The 25063-nt window shown below is 35.3% G+C and overlaps 1 protein-coding gene across 1 annotated transcript; it reads left to right on the forward strand.

Moving 5' to 3' along the window:
* Nucleotides 1-2267: 2267 nt before the first annotated feature.
* ints9 (integrator complex subunit 9) lies at nucleotides 2268-23107 on the forward strand. The gene is made up of 17 exons (XM_051644334.1): nucleotides 2268-2418; nucleotides 2551-2678; nucleotides 4585-4645; nucleotides 4767-4829; nucleotides 4934-5073; nucleotides 5284-5370; nucleotides 5766-5886; nucleotides 7645-7779; nucleotides 7994-8105; nucleotides 8244-8424; nucleotides 10581-10641; nucleotides 10752-10923; nucleotides 11531-11655; nucleotides 12019-12186; nucleotides 14325-14423; nucleotides 15098-15235; nucleotides 22652-23107. Exons 1-17 carry the CDS (start codon nucleotides 2410-2412, stop codon nucleotides 22826-22828), a joined length of 1977 nt encoding a protein of 658 aa, XP_051500294.1. The 5' UTR covers nucleotides 2268-2409; the 3' UTR covers nucleotides 22829-23107.
* The last annotated feature ends 1956 nt before the right edge of the window (nucleotides 23108-25063 follow it).

The raw sequence follows: 25063 nt of genomic DNA on the forward strand, positions 1-25063 counted from the left end.
AAAAAACAATGACTCCTGAATAAAACTGCCTCGCTCTTCAAAGCGTTTGTGGCATAATGTTGATACATTTTCAACTCGGTTCATGTTTATTTATTTTTAAAAGAATAATCACAGTTACAGTGACGCACTTACAGTGGAAGTGAATGGGGCCAGTCTTCAACTGTTAAACTACTCACTGTTTGAAAAGTAAAGCCGCAAGAATTAAACATTATACATGTTAACATGATTTTAGAGTGATAAAATCGCTTGGTAACCTTATCCATTGTATTCAATATTACAGTTTCGTTGCCATGATGACGTAACAAGGTAAACCCTATAAGCAATTTTATCACACTACAATCATGTTAACACACATATTGTTTAGGTCTTGTGGCTATACTTTTGAAACAGTGAGTATTTTAATGTTTACTGACTGGCCCCATTCACTTCCATTGAAACACATTACTGTAACCACGATTTTTAAATAAACGAGGAACGAGTTGTAAATATTTTTTTGTGGTGAACATATTATGGCACAAAGCTGTCGATAGTGTTAACTTGTACTTAACCCTGATTATTCCTTATATATATATATATATATATATACTGGTGGCCAAAAGTTTGGAATAATGTACAGATTTTGCTCTTATGGAAAGAAATTGGTGCTTTTATTCACCAAAGTGGCATTTAACTGATCACAATGTATAGTCAGAACATTAATAATGTGAAAAAATACTATTACAATTTGAAAAAAATGTTCAGAACTTCTTAAACTACTTCAATGATTTCTCATCAAAAAATCCTCCATGTGCAGCAATGACAGCTTTGCAGATCCTTGTTATTCTAGCTGTCAGTTTGTCCAGATACTCAGGTGACATTTCACCCCACACTTCCTGTAGCACTTGCCATAGATGTGACTGTCTTGTCGGGCACTTCTCACGCACCTTACAGTCTAGCTGATCCCACAAAAGCTCAATGGGGTTAAGATCCATAACACTCTTTTCCAATTATCTGTTGTCCAATGTCTGTGTTTCTTTGCCCACTCTAACATTTTCTTTTTGATTTTCTGTTTCAAAAGTGCCTTTTTCTTCGCAATTCTTCCCATAAGGCCTGCACCCCTGAGTCTTCTCTTTACTGTTGTACATGAAACTGGTGTTGAGCGGGTAGAATTCAATGAAGCTGTCAGCTGAGGACATGTGAGGCGTCTATTTCTCAAACTAGAGACTCTGATGTACTTATCCTCTTGTTTAGTTGTACATCTGGTCTTCCACATCTCTTTCTGTCCTTGTTAGAGCCAGTTGTCCTTTTGTCTTTGAAGACTGTAGTGTACACCTTTGTATGAAATCTTCAGTTTTTTTGGCAGTTTCAAGCATTGTATAGCCTTCATTCCTCAAAACAATGATTGACTGACAAGTTTCTAGAGAAAGCTGTTTCTTTTTTTGCCATTTTTGACCTAATATTGACCTTAAGACATGCCAGTCTATTGCATACTGTGGCAACTCAAAAACAAACACAAAGACAATGTTAAGCTTCATTTAACGAACCAAACAGCTTTCAGTTGTGTTTGATATAATGGCAAGTGATTTTCTAGTACCAAATTAGCAATTTAGCATGATTACTCAAGGATAAGGTGTTGGAGTGATGGCTGCTGTCTAGATTTGATCAAAAATGACTTTTTTCAAATAGTGATGGTGTTGTTCAATTCAAACTGTACAAATAAACCTTAGAAATAAAAGTTCTTCATGGCACAGTAACAAAGCTGAGCAGCAGCAAATATGAATAATTAATGCAATTAAATAAATGAAAATAGAAAAAGAATAAAATAATCAATATTAATACATAAATATATAATAATATTAATTAGTAATTAATATTTCCGTATTAGTGTGACGACGATATCACGTGGTGCCTGTTACTTTACTCAGCGCTGGACAGGAAGGACTAATAATTGAAAATACTTGAGTCATACCTGATGAGGATTTTAAAACAATGATTTATTTATTTTTAGAGATTGCCGGGACACATTTCAGTTTATATAAATACATTTAAAGATATTTAAAAGACTTTAAAAAGTGATTCTGGAAGTCTCCAATAAGACTTGAGAGGTTGCAGTGTGAAGCATTTACATGTTTCCATTGATCATGGTATAATCATGGGGGGGTTGTACTTGCTTGTTTTGATTATTGGGGGAATCTGCGCCACTGGATATACTGTATGTTGCACATTATCATTCATATGCACTAGATACGCTTAACGGTAGTTGTAATGCAATGACTTCCGCCGACAGGGGGCGCACATGCATTTGTCATGAGCTGACTTACACTCATAGAAACACAGTAGAAGAAAAGAACATCGGTCCCAAATAATAACGTGTAGAGCCACAGAAGACATCAAAACAAAAGAAATTAATCAAGTTTATTTAGCTAAGACATGAAACTGGTGGGTGTATTTGTGTGTTTTTGGCAATACATGGATACGACGTATAATATTACTGTTGTTATATCATAAGCTGATGAAACTGTAACATAAGTTGGATCATTTGTAATTCCGTATTGTGTGTTTATGTTTCAGTACTGTCTGTCGGGTCACCCGACGCTGCCCTGTAATGTGCTAAAGTTTAAATCCACCACCATCATGCTGGACTGTGGTCTGGACACCACAGCAGCTCTGTATTACCTGCCATTGCCTCTGGTGCACAGGTCAGTTACACACTGTTTTGCCATATTACTCTTTAAAGTATTAAATACATATGCTGCTAATTATTCAGTACAATGGTATGTATCAAAATACCATAATAGGGAGAACCATATCGGTGTTTATATGTGAACCCTTTGGAATTACCTGCATTTCTTTATTGGTATGAACTTCATCTAAGTTACAATAATGTGCAAACACAATCTGTCTTAACTAATAATACACAAATTATTGTATTGTTCTTGTACATACTGAATACATCATTCAAACATTCACAGTGTAGACTGGAAAAAGTATGTGAAACTCTAGGCTAATCAAATCAAATCCCTTTATTGTCACTCAACCATATGAGGCTAATAATGTGCGGTGCTGATATATGTATCGTGATCGATCAAGAGTTCAAAAGTCTGATTGCTTGGGGGAAGAAGCTGTCATGGAGTCGGCTAATGCGGGTCCCGATGCTGTGATACCGCCTGCCTGATGGTAGCAGTGATAGCAGTCCATGGCTCGGGTGGCTGGAGTCTCTGATGATCCTCCGAGCTTTTTTCACACACCGCCTGGTATATATGTCCTGGCGGGAGGGAAGCTCACCTCTGATGATGTGTCTGGCAGTTCGCACCACCCTTTGCAGGGCTTTGCGGTTGTGGGCGGTGCTATTGCCGTACCAGGCGGAGATGCAGCCAGTCAGGACGCTCTCTACAGTGCAGGTGTAGAACCGTGTGAGGATGTGGCGGTTCATCCCAAACTTACTCAGCCGTCTCAGGAAGAAGAGGCGCTGATGAGCCTTCTTCACAACGGCCGTGATGTAGACACCGAGGAGTTGGCAAACCTGGCATCCAATTATTTAAACGAGATTGTAGGTGTGGGTTAGAGCTATTTGTCTATAAATGGAGGCGATTTAGTACTGTAGCTACTCTCTCTAGAAGTGGCCGTCCAGCCAAGATGACTCAAAGGGCACACCGCAGAATGCTCAATGAGGTAAAAAAGAACCCTAGATTGACAGCTAAAGACTTGAAGGAATCATTGGAACTGGTTAACATCTCTGTTCATGAGTCTACTATACAGAAAACATTAAACAGACATGATGTTCATGGCAGGACACCACGAAGGAAGCCGCTGCTTTCCAACAAAAACATTGCTGCGTACCTGAAGTTTGCCAAAGACCACCTTGACACTCCACAACGGTACTTGAAAAATGTTTTGTGGACTGATGAAACTAATGTTGAATTGTTTGGGAAGAACACACAGCACTACATAGGGTGTAAAAAGGCACCACATACCAACATGAAATTACTTATCCAGTTATTAAATCCAAGGGTTCACTTACATTTTCCACAGCACTGTGAATGTTAAATGGGATGTGTTCAATAAAGACATTAAAGATTATGATTATGTGTTGTTAGCTTAAGCACATTGTGTTTGTCTATACATGTGACTTTGATGAAGATGAGATCACATTTTATGACCAATTAATGCAGAAAACCAGCTAATTCCAAAGGGTTTACATACTTTTTCTTGCCACTCCATGTACCCTCCTGAGTAAATGCTATTTATTTTTTAACATTATGGTTGTTGAGCCAACAAATATATATATATATATATATATATATATATTTCAGTGATTGCATTTTGAAATGTCATATTTAGGTTTTGATATATGTTGTTCTTTGTCAAATGTGTATAAATTCTGTCTCTGTGTTAATGTACCCAACATAAAACACTATTGCACTTGTGTTGAACTGATCTTAGATTAACTTTACTAGACATTCAGGGCCTTGAGAGTTTAAACGCTGTAATCTACAGAGAACAATGTCCGGACTAGAATACATCTAGTGTGATATAAGGTGTGCGAATATCACTTTCTTAACATGCTGTTTTTATTTTGCAACATTTTGTTCTGCTGATTTACAGTCCAAGATTGTCCAAACTCCCAGGATGGGTTTCCAAAGATGGAGCCGTAAACCTGGAAAAAGTGAGTGACTGTTAAACACCTGAATATTCTCAGTCTTCATTATAAGAAATATGCATTAATTGAAACATGTTTTCATTCCCAAGAAGTATGGATTCATTTACACACGTTCTATGTGTTGTAGGAGTTGAAGGAATGTTCTGGACGCGTTTTTGTGGACTCACAGCCGGAATTTTGCCTCCCCGAAGTAAATAAATATCATAAAAATACTTCTGCTTTAAAACCTAACTTATAAATACATGTGCATTGAGAACGATATTTGATAAAGAAATGATGTTGTTGTTTGCACAGAAAGAGCTGCTGGATCTCTCCACCATAGACGTGATTCTGATATCAAACTATCACTGTATGATGGCGCTGCCGTATATCACAGAACACACGGGGTTTACTGGAACGGTGTACGCCACAGAACCCACGCTACAGATCAGCAGGTATGCTTTAAAAAAAAAAAAAAAGAATATGTTTAACCCATTATATTACGGCTTTTTGATCTTTGTTTTAAGATCTCACAAAGTTCTGAGAATGTTATGATTTGATATGAATTACACTATGTTTGTTTTCATTAGTAGATCTGAGGACACTTCGGTTTTTGGTGTTAAGCCACTCACCAGTTCTGTTTGATTTTGTGTCTCTTGGTTCAGACTCCTGATGGAGGAATTGGTGACATTCATGGAAAGAGTTCCAAAGGCTCATACTGCCACCTACTGGAAGAACAAAGAAATACAAAGGTGCTAAACCCAGTAACCAAGACCTGGTTACACCTGGTATTACCAAATACATCTGAAATCTGTGATAGCACAATTCTAGACTGACATACATTAAAGTAATAACTCATTAAAATAATGCAAGAAATTGTTTGTAGACTTCGTGATCAGAATCTCTGTCTGTCCCAAACTTATAGATACTGATTATTTCACATACTGATTATTTCTAAATGTGCGATATGCATTGTACACTCCGTTAACGTTCCACTGGCCAACAATCTGAGACTACAGTAGCTGAGAAAAAGAGATTCTTCCTTTATCAGTGACTGAAGCTGACTTTAATATGATTGTTTTGTTTGCTTTGTTAATGTAAATGGTGAGAAAATATGAAGATGATGTGTATGTGTGTTTGGTGTCAGGTTGCTCCCGGGGCCTCTGAAGGACGCTTTGGATGTTTGGAGTTGGAGAAAGTGTTACGGCATGCAGGAAGTGAATTCTGCTCTTAGTAAAGTTCAGCTGGTGGGATATTCACAGAAAGTGGTGAGTTTTGCTTTTCAATATTCCTATCAGCTCTGTACCAGGATTGTTAGAGTTTTGAATTCTTTATTAAGCGTTTATTTCAAATGTTTGCTCAATTTGTCATTACAGTACATTTTCACTCTAGGCAATGCAGGTCAGGCATGTTTATTTATATCGCACATTTCATACACAGTGGATTTTTAATCACAAATACATTTGAAAAATCGTATGTAGATTTACATTTTCCTGGAGGGAGATTATCTTTTAGTTTTTATTTTTTTAGAAAATTTTATGTAGCTTTTTTTTTTTTGATTGATTGATTGATTGATTGATTGATTTTCACCTTGTTCTTGCCACGTGAATTGCCTTTGATACTGATATGCCATTAAACAAAAAAATACAAATACAGTGTTTTCTGGTTTCAGTTTAGTTTTTCTTTTGAGTATTTTATGGCTACTAAAGTTAATGCTTGAACTGATGTTTAACAGTGTTACATTTTTCCTGGCAAAGTTGTTTTAGCACAATCTAGTGGTATTTTCATGTTTAATGAAGGCCGGTTGTTAAGGTTTAATTTTTTTTATAATGTACTCTGTATCTAAAAATTCAAAAGTGTTTTTTATTAATTTTAGGTCATTTTTATTTATTTCAAGTTAGTTTTGGAATTATGAAAAAGTATTATAATTTATTTGTAGATTTTTTCCAACCACTATAGTTTTATTTTTATTTCACTTAATGAAAATGTCCATATTATAATATATTATAGTAGTATATACAGTGTATAAGGTCAGTATTTTAATTGAGGTCATTTTCATTTATTTTGGGAATTATGAAAAAGAATGATAAATTATTTGTAGTTTTTTTTCCACCATATTAGTTTTTATATTTATTTCAGTTAACAAAAATATTTTCATTTAGTTTTCATTTTAGTTTTTGTTAATGATAATAAAACTTGCCCGTTTGAATAGCTTTTTATTAATTTTAGGGCATTATTTTTTTTTTAAGTTAGTTTTGTAATTATGAAAAAGTATTATAATTTATTTGTAGTTTATTTTCCCAACCACTATAGTTTTATTTTTATTTCACTTAACAGAAATGTCCATATTATAATATATTATAGTAGTATATACAGTATATCATAGTTTTTGTAAACAATAACAAAACTGGCTCTTTTTCATAGCTTTTTTTTATTTGAGGTCATTTATTTTAAGTTATTTTGGGAATTATGAAAAAGAACGATGATTTTTTTGTAGTTTTTTACAACAATGTTAATTTTTATTTTTATTTCAGTTAATGAAAATATTTTCATTTTAATTAATGATAATAAAACGTGCCCGTTTTAATAGCTTTTTATTAATTTTAGGTAATTTGTATTTAATTCAAGTTAGTTATGAAATAATATTATAATTTATTTGCATTTTTTTCCAACCATGTTAGTATTTGTTTTTATTTCAGTTCATGACAATGTTTTCGTATTAATTTTTGTTAATGATAAAACTCTTTGGCTCTTTTTTTTTTATAGCTTTTTATTAATTTGAGGGCAGTTTTATTTAAGTTAGTTTGGAATTATGAAAAAAGTATTATAATTTATTTGTAGTTTTTTCCCCCAACCATTTTATTTTTATTTCACTTAACACAAATTTCCATAAAATATATAATAGTAGTATATCATAGTATTCGTTAATGATAATAACACTGGCTCTTTTTATGGTTTGGAATAAATAAATATACACACAATAAATAGTTTTTTCACTGTCAATATGAACTCTCTCTGTCTGTCAGGAGTTGTTTGGAGCGGTTCAGGTCACTCCGTTGAGTTCAGGATATTCTCTGGGCAGCTCAAACTGGATCATTCAGTCTCATTATGAGAAAATTTCTTATATCTCTGGCTCTTCTCTGCTTACCACACATCCTCAGGTGACGCAAACACACTTACAGCACAGCAGACACATACCGGCTCTGTTCCGAAACCTAGTAAGCTGCCTACCTAGACAGCATTTACGCTCTTGACATGAAGGCTGTTTTTCTTGTACTCTTTGTTGACTCCAGTTGGTAGTCTCTAGTTTCTGATTCTAGAGAATACATTGTGCCATTCAGTTTCGGATTTGAGTCTTGTTTTTGTGTTCTTCAGCCGATGGACCAGAGCTCTCTAAAGAACAGTGATGTGCTCATCCTGACAGGTCTGACACAAATCCCCACCGCCAACCCAGACGGCATGCTGGGAGAATTCTGCAGCAACCTGTGTGAGTATCGAACCTGTGTGATTCAGTGTGCGTCTGACTCCGAATATGACTGAACATCTTGTGTCTGAGAGTTTGTAATCCAGATCGCTCAACTTCTTTCTCCCCTCACCTGTTAACCTGTGTGTTTCTGTCTGTCAGCCATGACGATCCGCGCCGGAGGGAACGTGTTGGTTCCGTGTTATTCCTCTGGAGTCATTTATGACTTGCTGGAGTGTCTATATCAGTTCATGGACTCGGCAAACCTCGGAAACGCACCATTTTATTTCATCTCCCCCGTGGCCAACAGCTCACTGGAGTTCTCACAGATCTTCGCAGAATGGTATGAAATGTCAAATGAATCCATTGTAGAAAAGTAATTAAAGTAAAAATAGAACAATATTACAGATGGGTCAGGATGGACAACTAGTCGTCCAACAACCAACTAGTTGGTTTGTGAGCTCAATTCATTTTAAGAGTTAATTGATAAACATTTTATCTTGATTTTTTCTCTATTCTTTTTTTTTAGATTTAACATTTTTAGCATGCTGACAATCTGTATTTTTTATATTTTTAGCTTTAAAATTCTAATTACTTTATCCACAATATCCAAAATATTTAATTTGCTATATATTGTTGTTATATTCTTAATAAAATAATGTAATATATTAATATACACAAAGTACATTAAATCTAATAATTTCAAAGATTTGTACCTGATTTACACCACAGAAATCACCTTAAAGTGATTAATTTGTGGTTATTAATCATAAAAAGTACCTTTACTTTAGAGGTCAAATAATGAGTTTAACTCTATTTTATTTTTTCTATTTAATTTTTTTGATTTAATATATTTTTTGCATGCTCACAATCTGTTATTGACATCGTCCAGTGAGGTCTGGTCTGTCTTTTAAATTTTTTTTAGCTTTAATATTATGCCTTTTCCATCTCCATTATGTTTTTTTTTCTTTTTTTTTTTCTGCTCTAACATATTTTAATTGGCTACATGTTGTTTTTTTTCTTAATAAAAGAATATAATATATTAATTTGTACACAGTATATGTATTATAGCATATTAATATTTACACAGTATATTAAATCTAATAATTTCAAAGATTTATACCCGATTTACACCCCAGAAATCACTTAAAAATTATTAATTTGTGGTTATTAATCACAAAATGTACCTTTACTCTAGGGGCTATTATAAGTGAGGTCAAATAATAATTTAACTCTATTTAAAATATTTATATATATATTTAGATTTAATATTTTTTGCATGCTGACAGGCTGTTATTGATGTCGTCTAGTGAGGTCTCGTTAATCTTTTTTATTTTTTTAGCTTTAATATGATTATGCATTTTCCTTCTCCATTATGGGTTTTTTCCGTTCTACTCTTAAAATATTTAATTACCTAGATATTGTTTTTATCTTAATAAATTAATATAATATAATTTAATATAATTAAATTAATATAATATGGGGGGCCTGGGTAGCTCAGCGAGTATTAAACGCTGACTACCACACCTGGAGTCGTGAGTTTGAAACCAGGGTGTGCTGAGTGACTCCAGCGAGGTCTCCTAAGCAATCAAATTGGCCCGGTTGCTAGGGAGGGTAGAGTCACATGGGGTAACCTCCTCGTGGTCGCTATAATGTGGTTCTCGCTCTCGGTGGGGTGCGTGGTGAGTTGTGCGTGGATGCTGCGGAGAATAGTGTGAAGCCTCCACATGCGCTATGTCTCCGCGGTAACATGCTCAACAAGTCACGTGATAAGATGCATGGATTGACGGTCTCGGGCGCGGAGGCAACTGAGAATCGTCCTCCACCACCAGGATTGAGGTGAGTCACTACGCCACCATGAGGACTTAGAGCGCATTGGGAATTGGGCATTCCAAATTGGGGAGAAAAAAAAAAAAAAAATAATATAATATGATATTTACACAGTAAATGTAATTTAGATATTAATACACACAGTATATTAAATTTAATAATTTCAAAGATCGGTACCTGATTTACGCCCCAGAAATCACCAGACTGATTAACAATCACAATAGTATCCAGACTGCAGGAACTATGACAAGTGATTCATGATTTTATCTGTATTTGTTATTGATTTAATATTTTTAGCATGCTGACAATCTGTTATTGACGTCGTCTAGAGAGCACTGGTCTATCTTTTTAATTTATTTGTTTAGCTTTAATTTAACTTAAAAATAATTTTTAATAATTATTAGCCATAAACTCTGTTTTTCCAGTTACATTTTGTCCTAAAATATTTAATCAGCTAGATATGTTTTGTTGTTGTCATAGAGCAAGTTAATATAATAGTAATATCAAATTAAATTGATATTTTTGTAGAAATTATAATTACCTTTTGTTCATTTTCATCAAAGGGTCATTATTACTGCCATATTTCAACGGAATGGCTTGGAACTGCTCAGTTTATAAACCGTTTATAACTTGTTCTCCTGTCTGTGTTGTTGGTTTTTATTTGTTAAGGTTATGTCAGAACAAGCAGTCGAAAGTTTATCTGCCTGAACCGCCCTTTCCTCATGCAGAGGTAAAACAAAACCACCAGAACCAAAAAACCGGTTAAAAAAATTGCAACGGCACATACAGGTTGAGAGAATCTGTTTTGACATTCACTGTTTGTCATGTGTTGTCGTCTAGCTGATTCAGACGAATAAACTGAAGCATTACCCCAGTGTTCATGGAGACTTCAGCAGTGAGTTCCGGCAGCCGTGTGTCGTGTTTACGGGTCATCCATCGCTGAGGTTTGGTGATGTGGTACACTTCATGGAGCTGTGGGGCAAATCCAGCCTCAATACCATCATTTTCACTGGTGAGATGAAACTCATGTCACAATAATACAGCTGACTGGACTATTCATTTATAAAGCTTTCTCCATTTGGCATTTATAACATACATTCAACAGAAACTGGGAATTCTAATTTATGTAATTGTGTTAATCTCAAGAATATGTTCTGGTAAATGTAAATTTGCATACATTTGTCTCCATGCAAAATATAATTTCTTTTTTTTATTTTTTATTTAGATTTATTTATTTGTGTGAAATACAGCATCAGCATTGTTTTGTGAAATTCACCCAATATGTACAGACTTAAAAAAAATATTATTGTAATTTGTGTGCTCACAAAACAATTATAGTACATTTTATCCCACAATGAATGCATGTAATGTAACTTTCATAATTGTAATTTACTCAGTATTCCATTGTGAATATAACCGTCCTTGTGTAAACAAATCATTATTGATAATGATTTTATAATGATGAAAAGGTCCCACTAGAAAAAATACTAGAATGTCAAGTGAGTTACACATGCTGTTGCCATAGAAACTAGGGTTGGATGAATCTGATGGAAAATTGATTTCAAATAGTTGTGCGTATTTAGGCCCGAATCTCACGTAGTTTAATCTGTCTCTTTCAGAACCAGACTTCTCTTATCTGGACGCTTTGGCTCCATATCAGCCGCTGGCCATGAAGTGTGTTTACTGTCCCATCGACACTCGACTCAACTTTCACCAGGTGTCCAAACTGCTGAAGGAGATCCAGGTACAGTCTATTTTTCATATATTTTTGTTGAATTGCATTGTGAATTCCACTTAATGTCTAGTAAAACAGTGGGAAAATTGTGATTTTTTTTGTTCACCCCAAAACAAAAAAACTTTTTTTTTTTTTTTATAACTAGAGGCTTCCTAACATGTTCATCGGGAGAAAAAAAAATATCATCAGTATCAATGGTTGGGCCTCTGAAGGTTAAACATTTAAGACAATTATCTGAAATGTTTTGTTATTTTCAGAAATAGGTCACATTAAAGAAGTGAAATGGCCTCAGTAATTAGTTCAGTTTTAGCCCACAAATTACCTTCTTTTCCAAACTGATGTTATCGCTGGATTGAATTGGCATGTGTGCAGCCTCTTCATGTGGTGTGTCCGGAGCAGTACTCACAGCCTCCTCCATCTCAACCTCACCGCACAGACCTGATGCTGGAGCTGCAGCCTCCGCCCATGGCCTACCGCCGCTGCTCCGTCCTCGGGCTTCCCTTCAGGCGGCGCTATGAACGTATTCACCTGCTTCCTGAGGTCAGAGCTGAGAAACAGCCCCTCTGATAAAAAAGCTTATCTAGAGAATATTACAGTGATAAGTCACTGTAGACAGTGTGTTACAATGATTTTTTTTATCACATAATATTCAAAACCCCCAGAATTACGCTTGTAGAAATCACTGTAACAACCTGCCACAAGTGGTTTGCCATATTGCATAGTAATATAGTTCATTATCCTGACTGTATCCTGTCTGTAGTTGCCAAGCAACGTTTCATGTGTGTGTTTATCAGCATTGTTCAACCGTTTTAAACACAACTCATCCAATCAGAACTATTATCAGTTTTAAATAGAGCGCATATTTCAATATTTAACGATAACTTCTAAATCTTAAAAGACAGATCTACTGTGAGCTCCAGGGTTGTTTATCGATGGTATGTGGATGACATCAGTCTATGTTCAACTTTTTAAACATTAAAATTGTTTATTAGTGGAATTCCTGCCGAAGAACTACACTACACATGATCCTACAGAGATATCGACCAATGAGAGAATTGTGGCAAACAAAGCACGCCAAAAGTTGCAATTGGAGAAAGGTGCCTCGAGTTGTTCCTGGTAAGCTACTAGGGCTGGGTATTGATACAGATTTCCCGATTCAATTCCAATAAGCTGTCAGTTCTATTTCGATATAATGTCTCATTTGCTGACATATGAAATAAATTCTCTCCCAGCTAATGCTGTTAATTATACAGGGCAACTTCTAACTAGGTACAATACGAAAATATTATTTTGACTAATTATAGTATTTTATTAGTTTTTCATCAATAGTCACATTTTAGCTTTTAATAATGAACAAATCCATGTCAATGAATATGATAGTATATTGCATATATAATTTTTTGTTACATGTTTATTGTTTAATAACATAATTTGTACTATTTACAGGTATTTATATTGATTTGTTGAACGTGTTAAAAACCGGTAGTGTCTTTTTAAGAAATTCAGCATTTCTGTAAACAGCGTCTGTAAATTAGCGCTTGTTATGAGAGAGACTCAAATGGCTGTATCTCATCTGTCCTATGCGTGATTAGAATTAAATGCTTTTTTTTTATTTTTTATCAACAACTGACTGTAAAGAACAGAAAGGGTATTAAAAGAGACATTATTCAATGGCAAATCGGTCGCGTGGATCTCGTCTTTGCATCGGAAAATCAATATTTTTACCCACTCCTACAAGTATGGTTAGAATTAGGGATGGGGGGCCTGGATAGCTCAGTGGTAAAGACGCTGGCTACCACCCCTGGAGTTCGCTAGTTCGAATCCCAGGGCTGAGTGACTCCAGCCAGGTCTCCTAAGCAACCAAATTGGCCCGGTTGCTAGGGAGGGTAGAGTCACATGGGGTAACCTCCTCGTGATCGCTATAATGTGGTTCGTTCTCGGTGGGGCGCATGGTGAGTTGAGCGTGGATGCCGCGGTGGATGGCGTGAAGCCTCCACACGTGCTATGTCTCCGTGGCAACGCACTCAACAAGCCACGTGATAAGATGCGTGGGTTGACTATCTCAGACGCAGAGGCAACTGGGATTCATCCTCCACCACCCGGACTGAGGCGAATCACTACGTGACCACAAGCACTTAAAAGCAAATTGGGAGAAAAAAAAAAAGGAATTAGGGATGGGGGCAGGGTTAGGGCACCTGCTGCCTGCCAGGAACAATTCCAGGCACCTTTGTACAAAGCGCACCTAAAGAGCTCTGCAGCGACCACCCACTCTCATGACGCAGTGAATGATGCGATCGAGTCGCTTTCCCTACACTCTCAAACTAACATATTTACATATATCTGAACATTCTGCTTAAAATTGAAACATACAGTTTCTTAACCTATAATCAACAACTTTAAATCAATAGTTTTATATTTTGATTGTCATTCGTGATGCTTCATGAGATTGTGGTTCATTCCCTCATGAAAGACGTTAAGTACACAGTCTTGTACCATTGTATTTTTGTCCGATTTTCAAATACTTTTTTTGCTTTAAATCATAAAGTTTATAATGTTGCGATTCACCTCGGAGCTCGTTGGTTTGGTTCATGGCTTAGAACTCTTTTATGAAGGATTTTATTAAATATATTTCTGGAACCAAGGTGGCTGATGTCTGTTTTCTCTTGGAAATTCTGCAGCTCGCCAAATCTCTGGTGCCCTCTGAGATAAAGCCTGGTGTTTCTGTTGCTACAGTATCAGCAGTCCTACAGTCCAAAGACAACAAGCATGTATTGCAGGTTAGTGTGTGTGTGTGAACAAGCCATTTTATTCAGTATAATATCCTGCAGATTAGTGACGCTCTCTGCCTTGTGTCATGCATTAATTTGAATTGCTGTAAACATTGTCTTAAGCATATTCAGTTCACTTAATCACCAATTACGCAGCATGTAAAGTACAATTTAGTCATCCATTATGAAAGACACAGGCATACTTTTGGAGAATATAACTACAAAATGAATATTTCCAAACATTTGGACTGATATTTATCATGGAATTATTCTACTGTACGACTATCATCGTTAAAAGGGGTCATATATAATGAAAAACATCATTTGTCTTGCTCTTTTGACATAAGAGTTTAATGTACTGTGACATACTCTTGTTCACTCAAAACTCCCTCCCCAGCACAACCAGAACATTTATAGAAACTAAATCGCAAAAACACCACTTCAGAAATCGTGTTTCCTACGGGATTCTAAATGCATTCTCTAAAACCAAGTCTCTTTATTTTGCCATTTTGCTTCTCAAGTAAATTTATCTTGTTTTAAGGATGCATAGATATTTTTTTCTGGAAAACAAGACGGCTGTGCTTCTCAGAGACGGTGGAAAATGGTCACGAAAAACTTAACTAACATTATAAGTTGACTTATGTATGCCACCTCTTAGAATTGACATTGTGTTACGCTCATAGCCGGTTCCAAAACCTGCACCAGTGCCGCCCAGTAAGAAGAGGAAGAGGGTGATGGAGGAACCTCCTGAAGTTCTGAACCCTAAACCTCTGCTCAGTGGAGCTGTTCCCCTGGAGCCGTTCCTCACTACACTGCACAAGGTACGAGAGACAATTATTCAGTATTCTAGACCAGAGAGATACTTACACGGACGCAAATGCTCGATGAGCACATTGCAATACTTAACGTGCGTTAGTGTGGCGGTATCAAACCTCAGTACTCAAGGGGGCGAGTTACCTTCCTGTTTGTGCCATTAAACCGAATGTGATATAATTCAGGTAGCAAGCTACAAACATGTTGAGTTTCCCATGACAGCAGACCTGAAAGAGAAAAAGTGACTGCAAGTTTAAAAGTCATTTTGATATTTTTCTCTGGGTCTTAAAATAATATTCCAGGTTCAATATAAGGTGAGCTTAATTGACAGCATTTGTGGCATAATGTTGATTACCACAGAAATAAATTTGACTCGTCCTTCTTTTTCTGTTTGGGGGGGGTATTCTCCCCCATTTCTCCCCAGTTTGGCATGACCAATTCCCAATGCGCTCTAAGTCCTCGTGGTGGTGTAGTGACTCGCCTCAATCGGGGTGGCGGAGGACGAATCTCAGTTGCCTCCGCATCTGAGACCGTCAATCCGCGCATCTTATCACAAGGCTTGTTGAGCGCGTTACCGTGGAGACGTAGCACGTGTGGAGGCTTCACGCTATTCTCCGCGGCATCCACGCACAACTCACCACACGCCCCACCGGGAGCGAGAACCACATTATAGGGACCACGAAGAGATTAACCCAGCATGACTCTACCCACCCTAGCAACCAGGCCAATTGGTTGCTTAGGAAGCCTGGAGTCACTCAGCATGCCCTGGATTCGAACTCATGACTCCAGGTGTGGTAGTCAGCGTCAGTACTTGCTGAGTGAATGGGGCCAATCCGTAAACGTTAAAATACTCACTGTTTCAAAAGTATAGCCAAAAGACCTAAACAATATGCGTGTTAACATGATTTTAGTGTGATGAAATCACTGACTAAACTTTTCTGTGTAAAGATATATACAATTTGACAACTTCATTGCCGTGGTGACGTAATGTCAACAAATTCTAAAACCCTAAAACGAACGTAAAACAACATTTTAAACAACTTTACAGCTTAAATAATATACAAGTTTTAACAGAAGAATTAATGTGTGCTTTTATAAAATTATAAGCTGCACATTCTGCCTTTTAAACCCTTCAAAAAGTGTCACTGTAACCTCGATTTTTGCTTTTTTTTTTTGGAAATAATTTTGTGGTAATCAACATTATGCCACAAATGCTGTCGATTGAGCTTAACTTTTATTGAACCCAGAAGTATCCTTTAGTGTTAAAAATAGAGAAGTAGAGTAACTAAAAATAAAAGTCTCATAAAAGGTTCGTTAATTAAAAGAAATGTTGGCATACATAGCTTTTATTGTTATTTCTAAAAAAAGAAACGTGTTTATGTGAATGTCCACTATAGCGCCCAATGTGGCAGTTAAATTATGAATTTCGTTCTGACACATTTTGGAGCAGAACGAGGCACAAATTTGAGCTTGTGTAGCTAGAAGCATCTGCGTTCACGTACTTAGGTGTGTTTCAATTTCAAAAGGCCTGTAGGTCAAAATCAAGCCAGGACAAGAGTTCGATAAATGTAACAGACACTGAAATAACACAAAGTTTCTGCAGTCCTGTGAAATATGTCTTTTTAAGGTCTATATGAGGCAGTAGAAAGGGAAACTCACACCTGACGCTGGTAATTCAACCCATAAAACATACTGACACAAAGATCTGCCCCAAAGAGGGGTAAAACTGTCTGGAGACACTAAAAAAATAAAAATCATTAAAAGTTGAAATTCATGAAAAAAAAGAAATGTTGGCATATTTGGAATAATATTTTATGATTATTCCTTTAAAATCAAAATGTTTTTTTTTTTTAAACAATATGAATGCTTGAAAAAACAAAACTTTTAAATTAGTGATTTATTTGTGTATACTCGCATCTATTCAAGGTGCAAGAAAAGTATTTTAATACCTTTTAACTTGATGGTTACACCACTTGACATTTGAAGTAATTAATTTGTTATTTTTTGTAGAATATGCCTTAAATGATTTTTTAAAATGTTTGAAATCAACATGGACACAAAGAGTACATTTCTACAAACTTGACACGTGTTTTAAACTAGATTTTTGTAAGATTTCTCAGTTTTATCATCTCAGACAACCTTATTTATCAGTACTTCATCACTGTATCATGGTACCGCTACAGTACTTGTTGATAAGCAAAATACAGCAGAAATGTACAAATTTACATTAGCATGAAGCTCATTAGCTCTGCGCAGAAACTTTAGCCAAACTTTCCATTTGCTTTGAGCCCAAATGGCAGATTCTGGCAGCACTATTATTATTATTATTATTATTATTATTATTATTATTATTATTATTATGTTACATTATATGAATGCTTTCATAAATAACTAAAATATAGCTGCAAAGATCTACAATTACAGTTTATTGACATATGAGTGTATACACTAAGATTCAGTGAAAATGCCCATCTTGGTGAGTAAACGATGGGACAAACAGATTTGTATCCAAATATTGGACTTGAAGTGTAAATGCAGCTAATAGGCCTGCCGCTGTCTAGCATGTCATTAATATTAATTAAACAACAATGACAAGAAAACAAGAAAATCACTCACTGCTCTTGGCTGGAGAACTTTAATAGTTTTAAAATGAATTAATGTAATATAAACATGCAGTGAAGTTACATTTCATTACTTGTTTCCATTACTGAATGTTTATTGAATACTTAACACTGCTGTTAAAAACTTCTTAATTTGTATCTTTGATCTGTTTATTATTGACTTTTGTTTGTTCTATTGCTTGTAATTTGTTTCTTTGTTCTTTATTATCGACTGTTCATTTGTCTTAATTACTTGAAACAGTGTTTACTCAGTATGTTGTGGTATCGCAATTGGTATTGAGAACCATCAAATTGTTTTCATGCATAAGCGAAATGAACATTATAACTGAAATATATCAAATCTAATCAAATCGTAATCATTATAAAATCGAGAGCTTGTGAATCAGAATTGAATCGTGCTGTACTTAATTCAGCATGTAAAATTTTACATTAGAGTGTGCATGTGGTTTTTATGTAATAAAAGGCTGAATTGTATAGAATAGAATATATATATATATATATATACATACACACAGTGGTGTGAAAAAGTGTTTGCCCCCTTCCTGATTTCTTATTTTTTTGCATGTTTGTCACACTTAAATGTTTCAGATCATCAAACAAGTTTAAATATTAGTCAAAGATAACACAAGTAAACACAAAATGTAGTTTTTAAATGAAGGTTGTTATTATGATATAAAATTATGCAGATATGGGTCAGGAGCTTCAGTTAATGTTCACATCAACCATCAGAATGGGGAAAACGTGATCTCAGTGATTTGGAGTGTGGCATGATTGTTGGTGCCAGACGGACTGGTTTGAGTATTTCTGTAACTGCTGATCTCCTGGGATTTTCACACACAACAGTCTCTAGAATTTACTCGGAATGGTGCCAAAAGTATCCAGTGAGCATCAGTTCTGCGGACGGAAACGCCTTGTTGATGAGAGAGGTCAACAGAGAATGACCAGAATGGTTTGAGCTGACAGAAAGGCAACTGAAACTCAGTTAACCCCTCTGTACGATTGTAGTGAGCAGAATAGCATCTCAGAATGCACAACATGTCGAACCTTGTGGCAGATGGGCTACACCAGCAGAAGACCACATCAGGTTCCACTTCTGTCAGCCTAGAACAGAAAACTGAGGCTGCAGTGGGCCTATCATTTATGTACCTCAGCAGAAATCCAGATTTGTCAGACCAGGTGATGTTTTTCATAAGTAGATGTACAGGTGTACCTAATAAAGTGGCCGGTGAGTGTGTGTGTGTGTGTGTGTGTGTGTGTATATATATATATATATATATATATATATATACATACAGTTGAAGAAGTTTACATACACCTTAGCCAAATACATTCAAATTCAGTTTTTCACAATTCCTGACATTTAATCGTAGAAAACATTCCCTGTCTTAGGTCAGTTAGGATCACTACTTTATTTTAAGTATGTGAAATGTCAGAATAATTGTAGAGAGAATGATTTATTTCAGCTTTTATTTCTTTCATCACATTCCCAGCGGGTCAGAAGTTTACATGCACTTTGTTAGTATTTGGTAGCATTTCCTTTAAATTGTTTAACTTGGGTCAAATGTTTTGGGTATCCTTCCACAAGCTTCTCACAATAAGTTGCTGGAATTTTGGCCCATTCCTCCAGACAGAACTGGTGTAACTGAACAAACAGTTCAATTTTTGTTTCATTAGACCAGAGGACATTTCTCCAAAAAGTAAGATCTTTGTCCCCATATGCACTTGCAAACTGTAGTTTGGCTTTTTTTTGGAGCAGTGGCTTCTTCCTTGCTGAGCAGCCTTTCAGGTTATGTCAATATAGGACTCATTGTACTGTGGATATAGATACTTTTCTACCTGTTTCCTCCAGCATCTTCACAAGGACATTTGCTGCTGTATATACACTATATATATACTAATATATATATATATATATATATATATATATATATATATATATATATATATATATATATATATATATATATACATACATACATATACACTACCGGTCAAAAGTTTTGAAACACTTGACTGAAATGTTTCTCATGATCTTAAAAATCTTTTGATCTGAAGGCGTAAATATTTGAAATTTCGTTTTGTAGATAAATTAATATGGTGGCACAATTATATTTTTATTTCATTATAAAACTAAAATTTTTGAAATTGATGACTTGGACCAAATAATAAAAGCAGCCAATAAGTGCTCAACGTAGATGGGAACTCCTTCAATACTGTTTAAAAAGCATCCCAGGGTGATACCTCAAGAAGTTGGTTGAGAAAATGTCAAGAGTACATGTCTGCAAATTCTAGGCAAAGGGTGACTACTTTGAAGATGCTAAAATATTATATAGTTTTGATTTATTTTGGATTTTGTTTAGTCACAACATAATTCCCATAGTTCCATTTATGTTCTGCCATAATTTTGATGACTTTACTATTATTCATAAATGTGAAAAAAAATTATAATAAAGAATACGTTTTTTTTTTTTAAACTTTTGACCGGTAGTGTATGTATATATATATATATATCTCGTCAAAATCAAAGATTTGATGTATTGTGGTGTCAGTCCAGTGTAATCTCAGAACCAGTCGTGAGCGATTCATCATGCTAACATAAAAACACTTTCAGTAACCACAGAGTCCTGACACTGCTACAGATGCAGCTGAATGCACCGCTGAGAGCGTGTTTGTTTGACCGCAGCTGTTCTCATGCCTCAGTAAAGTGTCCCACATCTCCCTCCATTAACCTGACTGCAGTGAGCTGTTAGCCAATGGGCCTGATGCTTTTTAACAGATTACTGAAATATCAAATGACCCTCAGGGATAAACAGGAATGTGCCAATTTTAACAAATTAATTCCCAGATTTATTTTGACAGGCATATCAAGTTGCCTTGAATTTATGAAGGTAATATTTCACTCACAAATCAAGAGAGAAAAACGTAGTTATATTCTGAATGAAGAAAATAAAGCTGAAAATTAAGATTTTTGTCTTTTAAGATGTAAAAATAAAATATGTAATTATTAGGTTAATTTATTAAATGATTAATTTGAAAAATACTCCACTTCTCTGATTTACAAGAATGGGCCGATTAAAACAAATAAATTCCCAGATTAATTTCACACATAACATGAAAAATGTCAGAAACATGTTCAGGTCATATTTCACCCTGAAATCAAAACAAAATTATATTTTGCATAAATAAATGTAAGCCTATTGTTTAGTGCAATTATGATTTTGATCTTTTAAGAAGTAAACAATATAATTTTTAATTGTTTTTATTAAGTAAATCAATTGATTAATATGAAAAATGAGTATAATATATAATAAAGGATGAAATTATAATTTTTTAGAGCCTCTACTAGATGTTGACAAGTAGAAAAAAATGTGGACTACTATTATAATATACCTTGATTATATTTGTTAAGAATGATTTCAGACTTCCCTTTTCATGTTGCAAAAGAAAGAAACAAAATAATTAACTTTTTTTAATTATTTTAAATAGTGTGATCTGAATGAAAATAAAATTTCGTGACAATTACCCAAATGCATTTTTTGCATTATTTACATAATAATTAGCACATTCATGCATGTTAATCGTTACTATAATTAATTAGTTGTCTTCCAGGAGTTCAGGAGACTCTGTGCTGTCAGTAAAGGATTAAACTATTGATGCACGGAGTCATGTGACAAAACAACAGGGCGGCGATTGCAGAGGAGTTTGTGTTTGGTTTAAATGCCAACAAAACTATATCTTCTAAGAAACCTAATTAAGTTTTTACATTGAAACCTATTTGAGTAAAAAGATTACAGTCTCTAGTTTCATCCGATATGCCATTTTTTAAATTTGAGCCATTTGTCATGAAATGGCACGCTGTTAAACACAATGACCACATTCGTGGACTGTATGCTCAGTTTCAGTTCAAATATTCTGTATTAACTGTTTGTGCATTATCACATTGAGAATAAATGAGTTCATCCAAAAGCTGGAAAATGTTGCTTTCAGAGGCTTTATATGGAGTTAGGATGAAAATAAGGTGCATTTCTAACTGTTCTGAGACCAGTGCAGACAGACAGCACACTGGAGGTTAAGTCATTCACTAAATAGGGAGCAAGGGAGCATCCTATAGCTCTCTATGCAGTTAAGTGCATTCACTCCTAAAATCAGATCAAAAGTTCAGTTTCAGGCTGCAGATGATGTTTGGATCACTCAACATGTTTGACAGACATGTGACAATGATAATCAGTACATAGATTCAGAATTTATAATGTATCATTTTATTTTAACATGGTTGGCAGTGATTGGATGATTCTGGACATTACTTTGAATTAGTTAATTTCTGATGTAATGTCTGTAACGTCTGAAAAACATGAATAATCAACACTCCTGGAAACATAAGAAACAATGATTAAAACAAAAAAAAAATCTCACTTTCTATAACTTGGTATTATTTAAAATTTCACAACTTAGTCTCAATGTCCACATATGTGAACATCAATTTTTAGAAAAACTATTTGGTCCAAAAAACAATAATATTTATTAGGGGTTACTCACATCATATCTCAGGAGGTTAATGGTGCGGAAAAAAAGAGGCTTCATTTTCTTTATTCAAAATATAATTTCTTATTTTAATTTTGGAGTCCTATATGACCTGTTCTTGACAGGTTTCCAGACATTCATCTGAACACCCGCACTTGTAGTTTTCCACGGAATTTGAAACAGACCAAACTTTCTCTTTGTACAAGAAACAAACCTACAGATAATCAGGGAACCAATTAATAAAATAAGTGCTGAATGAGTGACGTGTTTTTCTGTTTGTAGAACGGCATCATGGAAGTGAAGGTGGAGGAGACCGCAGACGGTCATATTCTTCACCTACAAGCCGAGGATGTGCTCATTCAACTGGAGGAAGATGGCACACACATCATCTGTGACAACAACGAGCCGCTGCGCACCGCTCTAAGAGACCTGGTGCTGCGATTCCTGCAGAAACTCTGACCTCTATAAACCTAGCACTCCTTATCTACAGGGCGTAAATAAACTTGTGTCCGTAAGTTTGTGGATGTAAATATTTGTAACTGCACATCACAAACCAGGATCTAGAACAACTATATTTGGCTGATTAACTAGTAGATCACATGTATGGATTGTTTGAATAAAATGCCCATTTTATTATTCAGTTCACCTTTGGGTGAGTATTCGTTTTGTTTGGTGTTTTATATAATTGTACATTAAGTTTTGAAAGCTTTTGGAATAAAATTTTTTTTTTCTAGATTTGCTCACGTCTTATTAATCACCATTACGTTACAGATTTCATCAGGTTATCACCAGTAGCAGCAGGAGTTTGTTGTTGTGTTGTTTCAACAGCACCAGAGTTGAGACTAAAAGGGATAGTACACCCAAAGTCTCATGTTGCTCCAAATCTGTATGACTTTCTTCTGTAGAACACAAAAGGAGATTTAAAGCAAAATGTTACATTGACATTTATGCATTTGGCAGATGCTTTTATCCAAAGTGACTTACAGTGCTCTTATTACAGGGACAGTTCCCCTGGAGCAACCTGGAGTTAAGTGCCTTGCTCAAGGACACAATGGTGATGGCTGTGGGGATTGAACCATCAACCTTCTGCTTACCAGTTTAGTGCTTTAGTCCACTATGCCACCACCACTCCTTGTTAGCTTTATATATGTTAGCAATATCTCCTTTTGTGTTCTACAGAAAAAGTCATGCAAGTTTGGAACAATATGAGGGTGAATAAATGATGACAGCATGCTGGATGAATTATCCATTCAGACATTAACATGTAATCAAAATGGACTCAATATCACTGGAAATGTCACATTATGCAAGTAAAATAAGCTGTGATTGCTGTTTCACATTGACTTCAACTATGATTCACTCTTGGTTTATTGAATCAGTAATTCATTTCACAAGCAGTGAAAGGAAAAATATTTGCTAACACACTAACCTTGTCCTTTTGTTAAAACTGTTGTTCAAACCATTGCAGAACAAACACATTCATCTCTTATAGATGCAGCCACTTTTTTGAGTCTTGGCAGGAATTATTGCGGGGGAAGATGAAACTTTAATGCATTCAAGATTTGCAAGTAATTGCTCCATTACGATATTGTTTTGGTATGATCGTTTAACTCTCTTTTAGATGTGCATTGGAGATATCTAATGTCACTTTTTATACACTCAAGAAAATATTGTTTTATCCTCCTGAGACCAGAGCGTGACTGCTGTTTGATTTGTAACTAGTAGCTCCTAAGAAACATGCAAACAAATTAAAATAAAATAATAATAATATTATTATATATATATTCTGTTACAGAAATACTCAAACCAGCCCGTCTGGCACCAACAATCATCCATGCGATTATCTAATCAGCCAGTCGTGTGGCAGCATTGCAGTGCATAAAATCATGCAGATACGGGTCAGGAGCTTCAGTTAATGTTCACATCAACCATCAGAATGGGGAAAACATGTGATCTCAGTGATTTGGAGCGTGGCATGATTGTTGGTGCCAGACGGGCTGGTTGGAGTATATCTGTAACTGCTGATCTCCTGGGATTTTCACACACAACAGTCTCTAGAATTTACTCAGAATGGTGCCAAAAACAAAAAAACATCCAGTGAGCGGCAGTTCTGTGGATGGAAATGTCTTGTTGGTGAGAGAGGTCAACAGAGAATGGCCAGACTGGTTTGAACTGACAAAGTCTACGGTAACTCAGATAACCGCTCTGTACAATTGTGGTGAGAAGAATATCATCTCTGAATGCTATTCTGAGATGCGGGTTGGTGCTGTTTTGGTGGCACGAGGGGGACCTACACAATATTAGGCAGGTGGTTTTAATGTTGTGGCTGATTGGAGTATACAGGTGCATCTCAATAAATTAGAATGTCGTGGAAAAGTTCATTTATTTCAGTAATTCAACTCAAATTGTGAAACTCGTGTATTAAATAAATTCAATGCACACAGACTGAAGTAGTTTAAGTCTTTGGTTCTTTTAATTGTGACGATTTTGGCTCACATTTAACAAAAACCCACCAATTCACTATCTCAACAAATTAGAATATGGTGACATGCCATATATATATATATATATATATTAGACCAAATAGTTTTCCTAAAAATGTATGTCCACATATGTGGACAGCGGCACTATGTTGTGAAATTTTGAATAATACCAAGCAATAGAAAGTCAATTTTTTTTTTTATCAAATTGTTT

The sequence above is a fragment of the Myxocyprinus asiaticus genome, chromosome 19 (assembly GCF_019703515.2).
Source record: "Myxocyprinus asiaticus isolate MX2 ecotype Aquarium Trade chromosome 19, UBuf_Myxa_2, whole genome shotgun sequence".
In the NCBI taxonomy this organism is placed as follows: Eukaryota; Metazoa; Chordata; class Actinopteri; order Cypriniformes; family Catostomidae; genus Myxocyprinus; species Myxocyprinus asiaticus.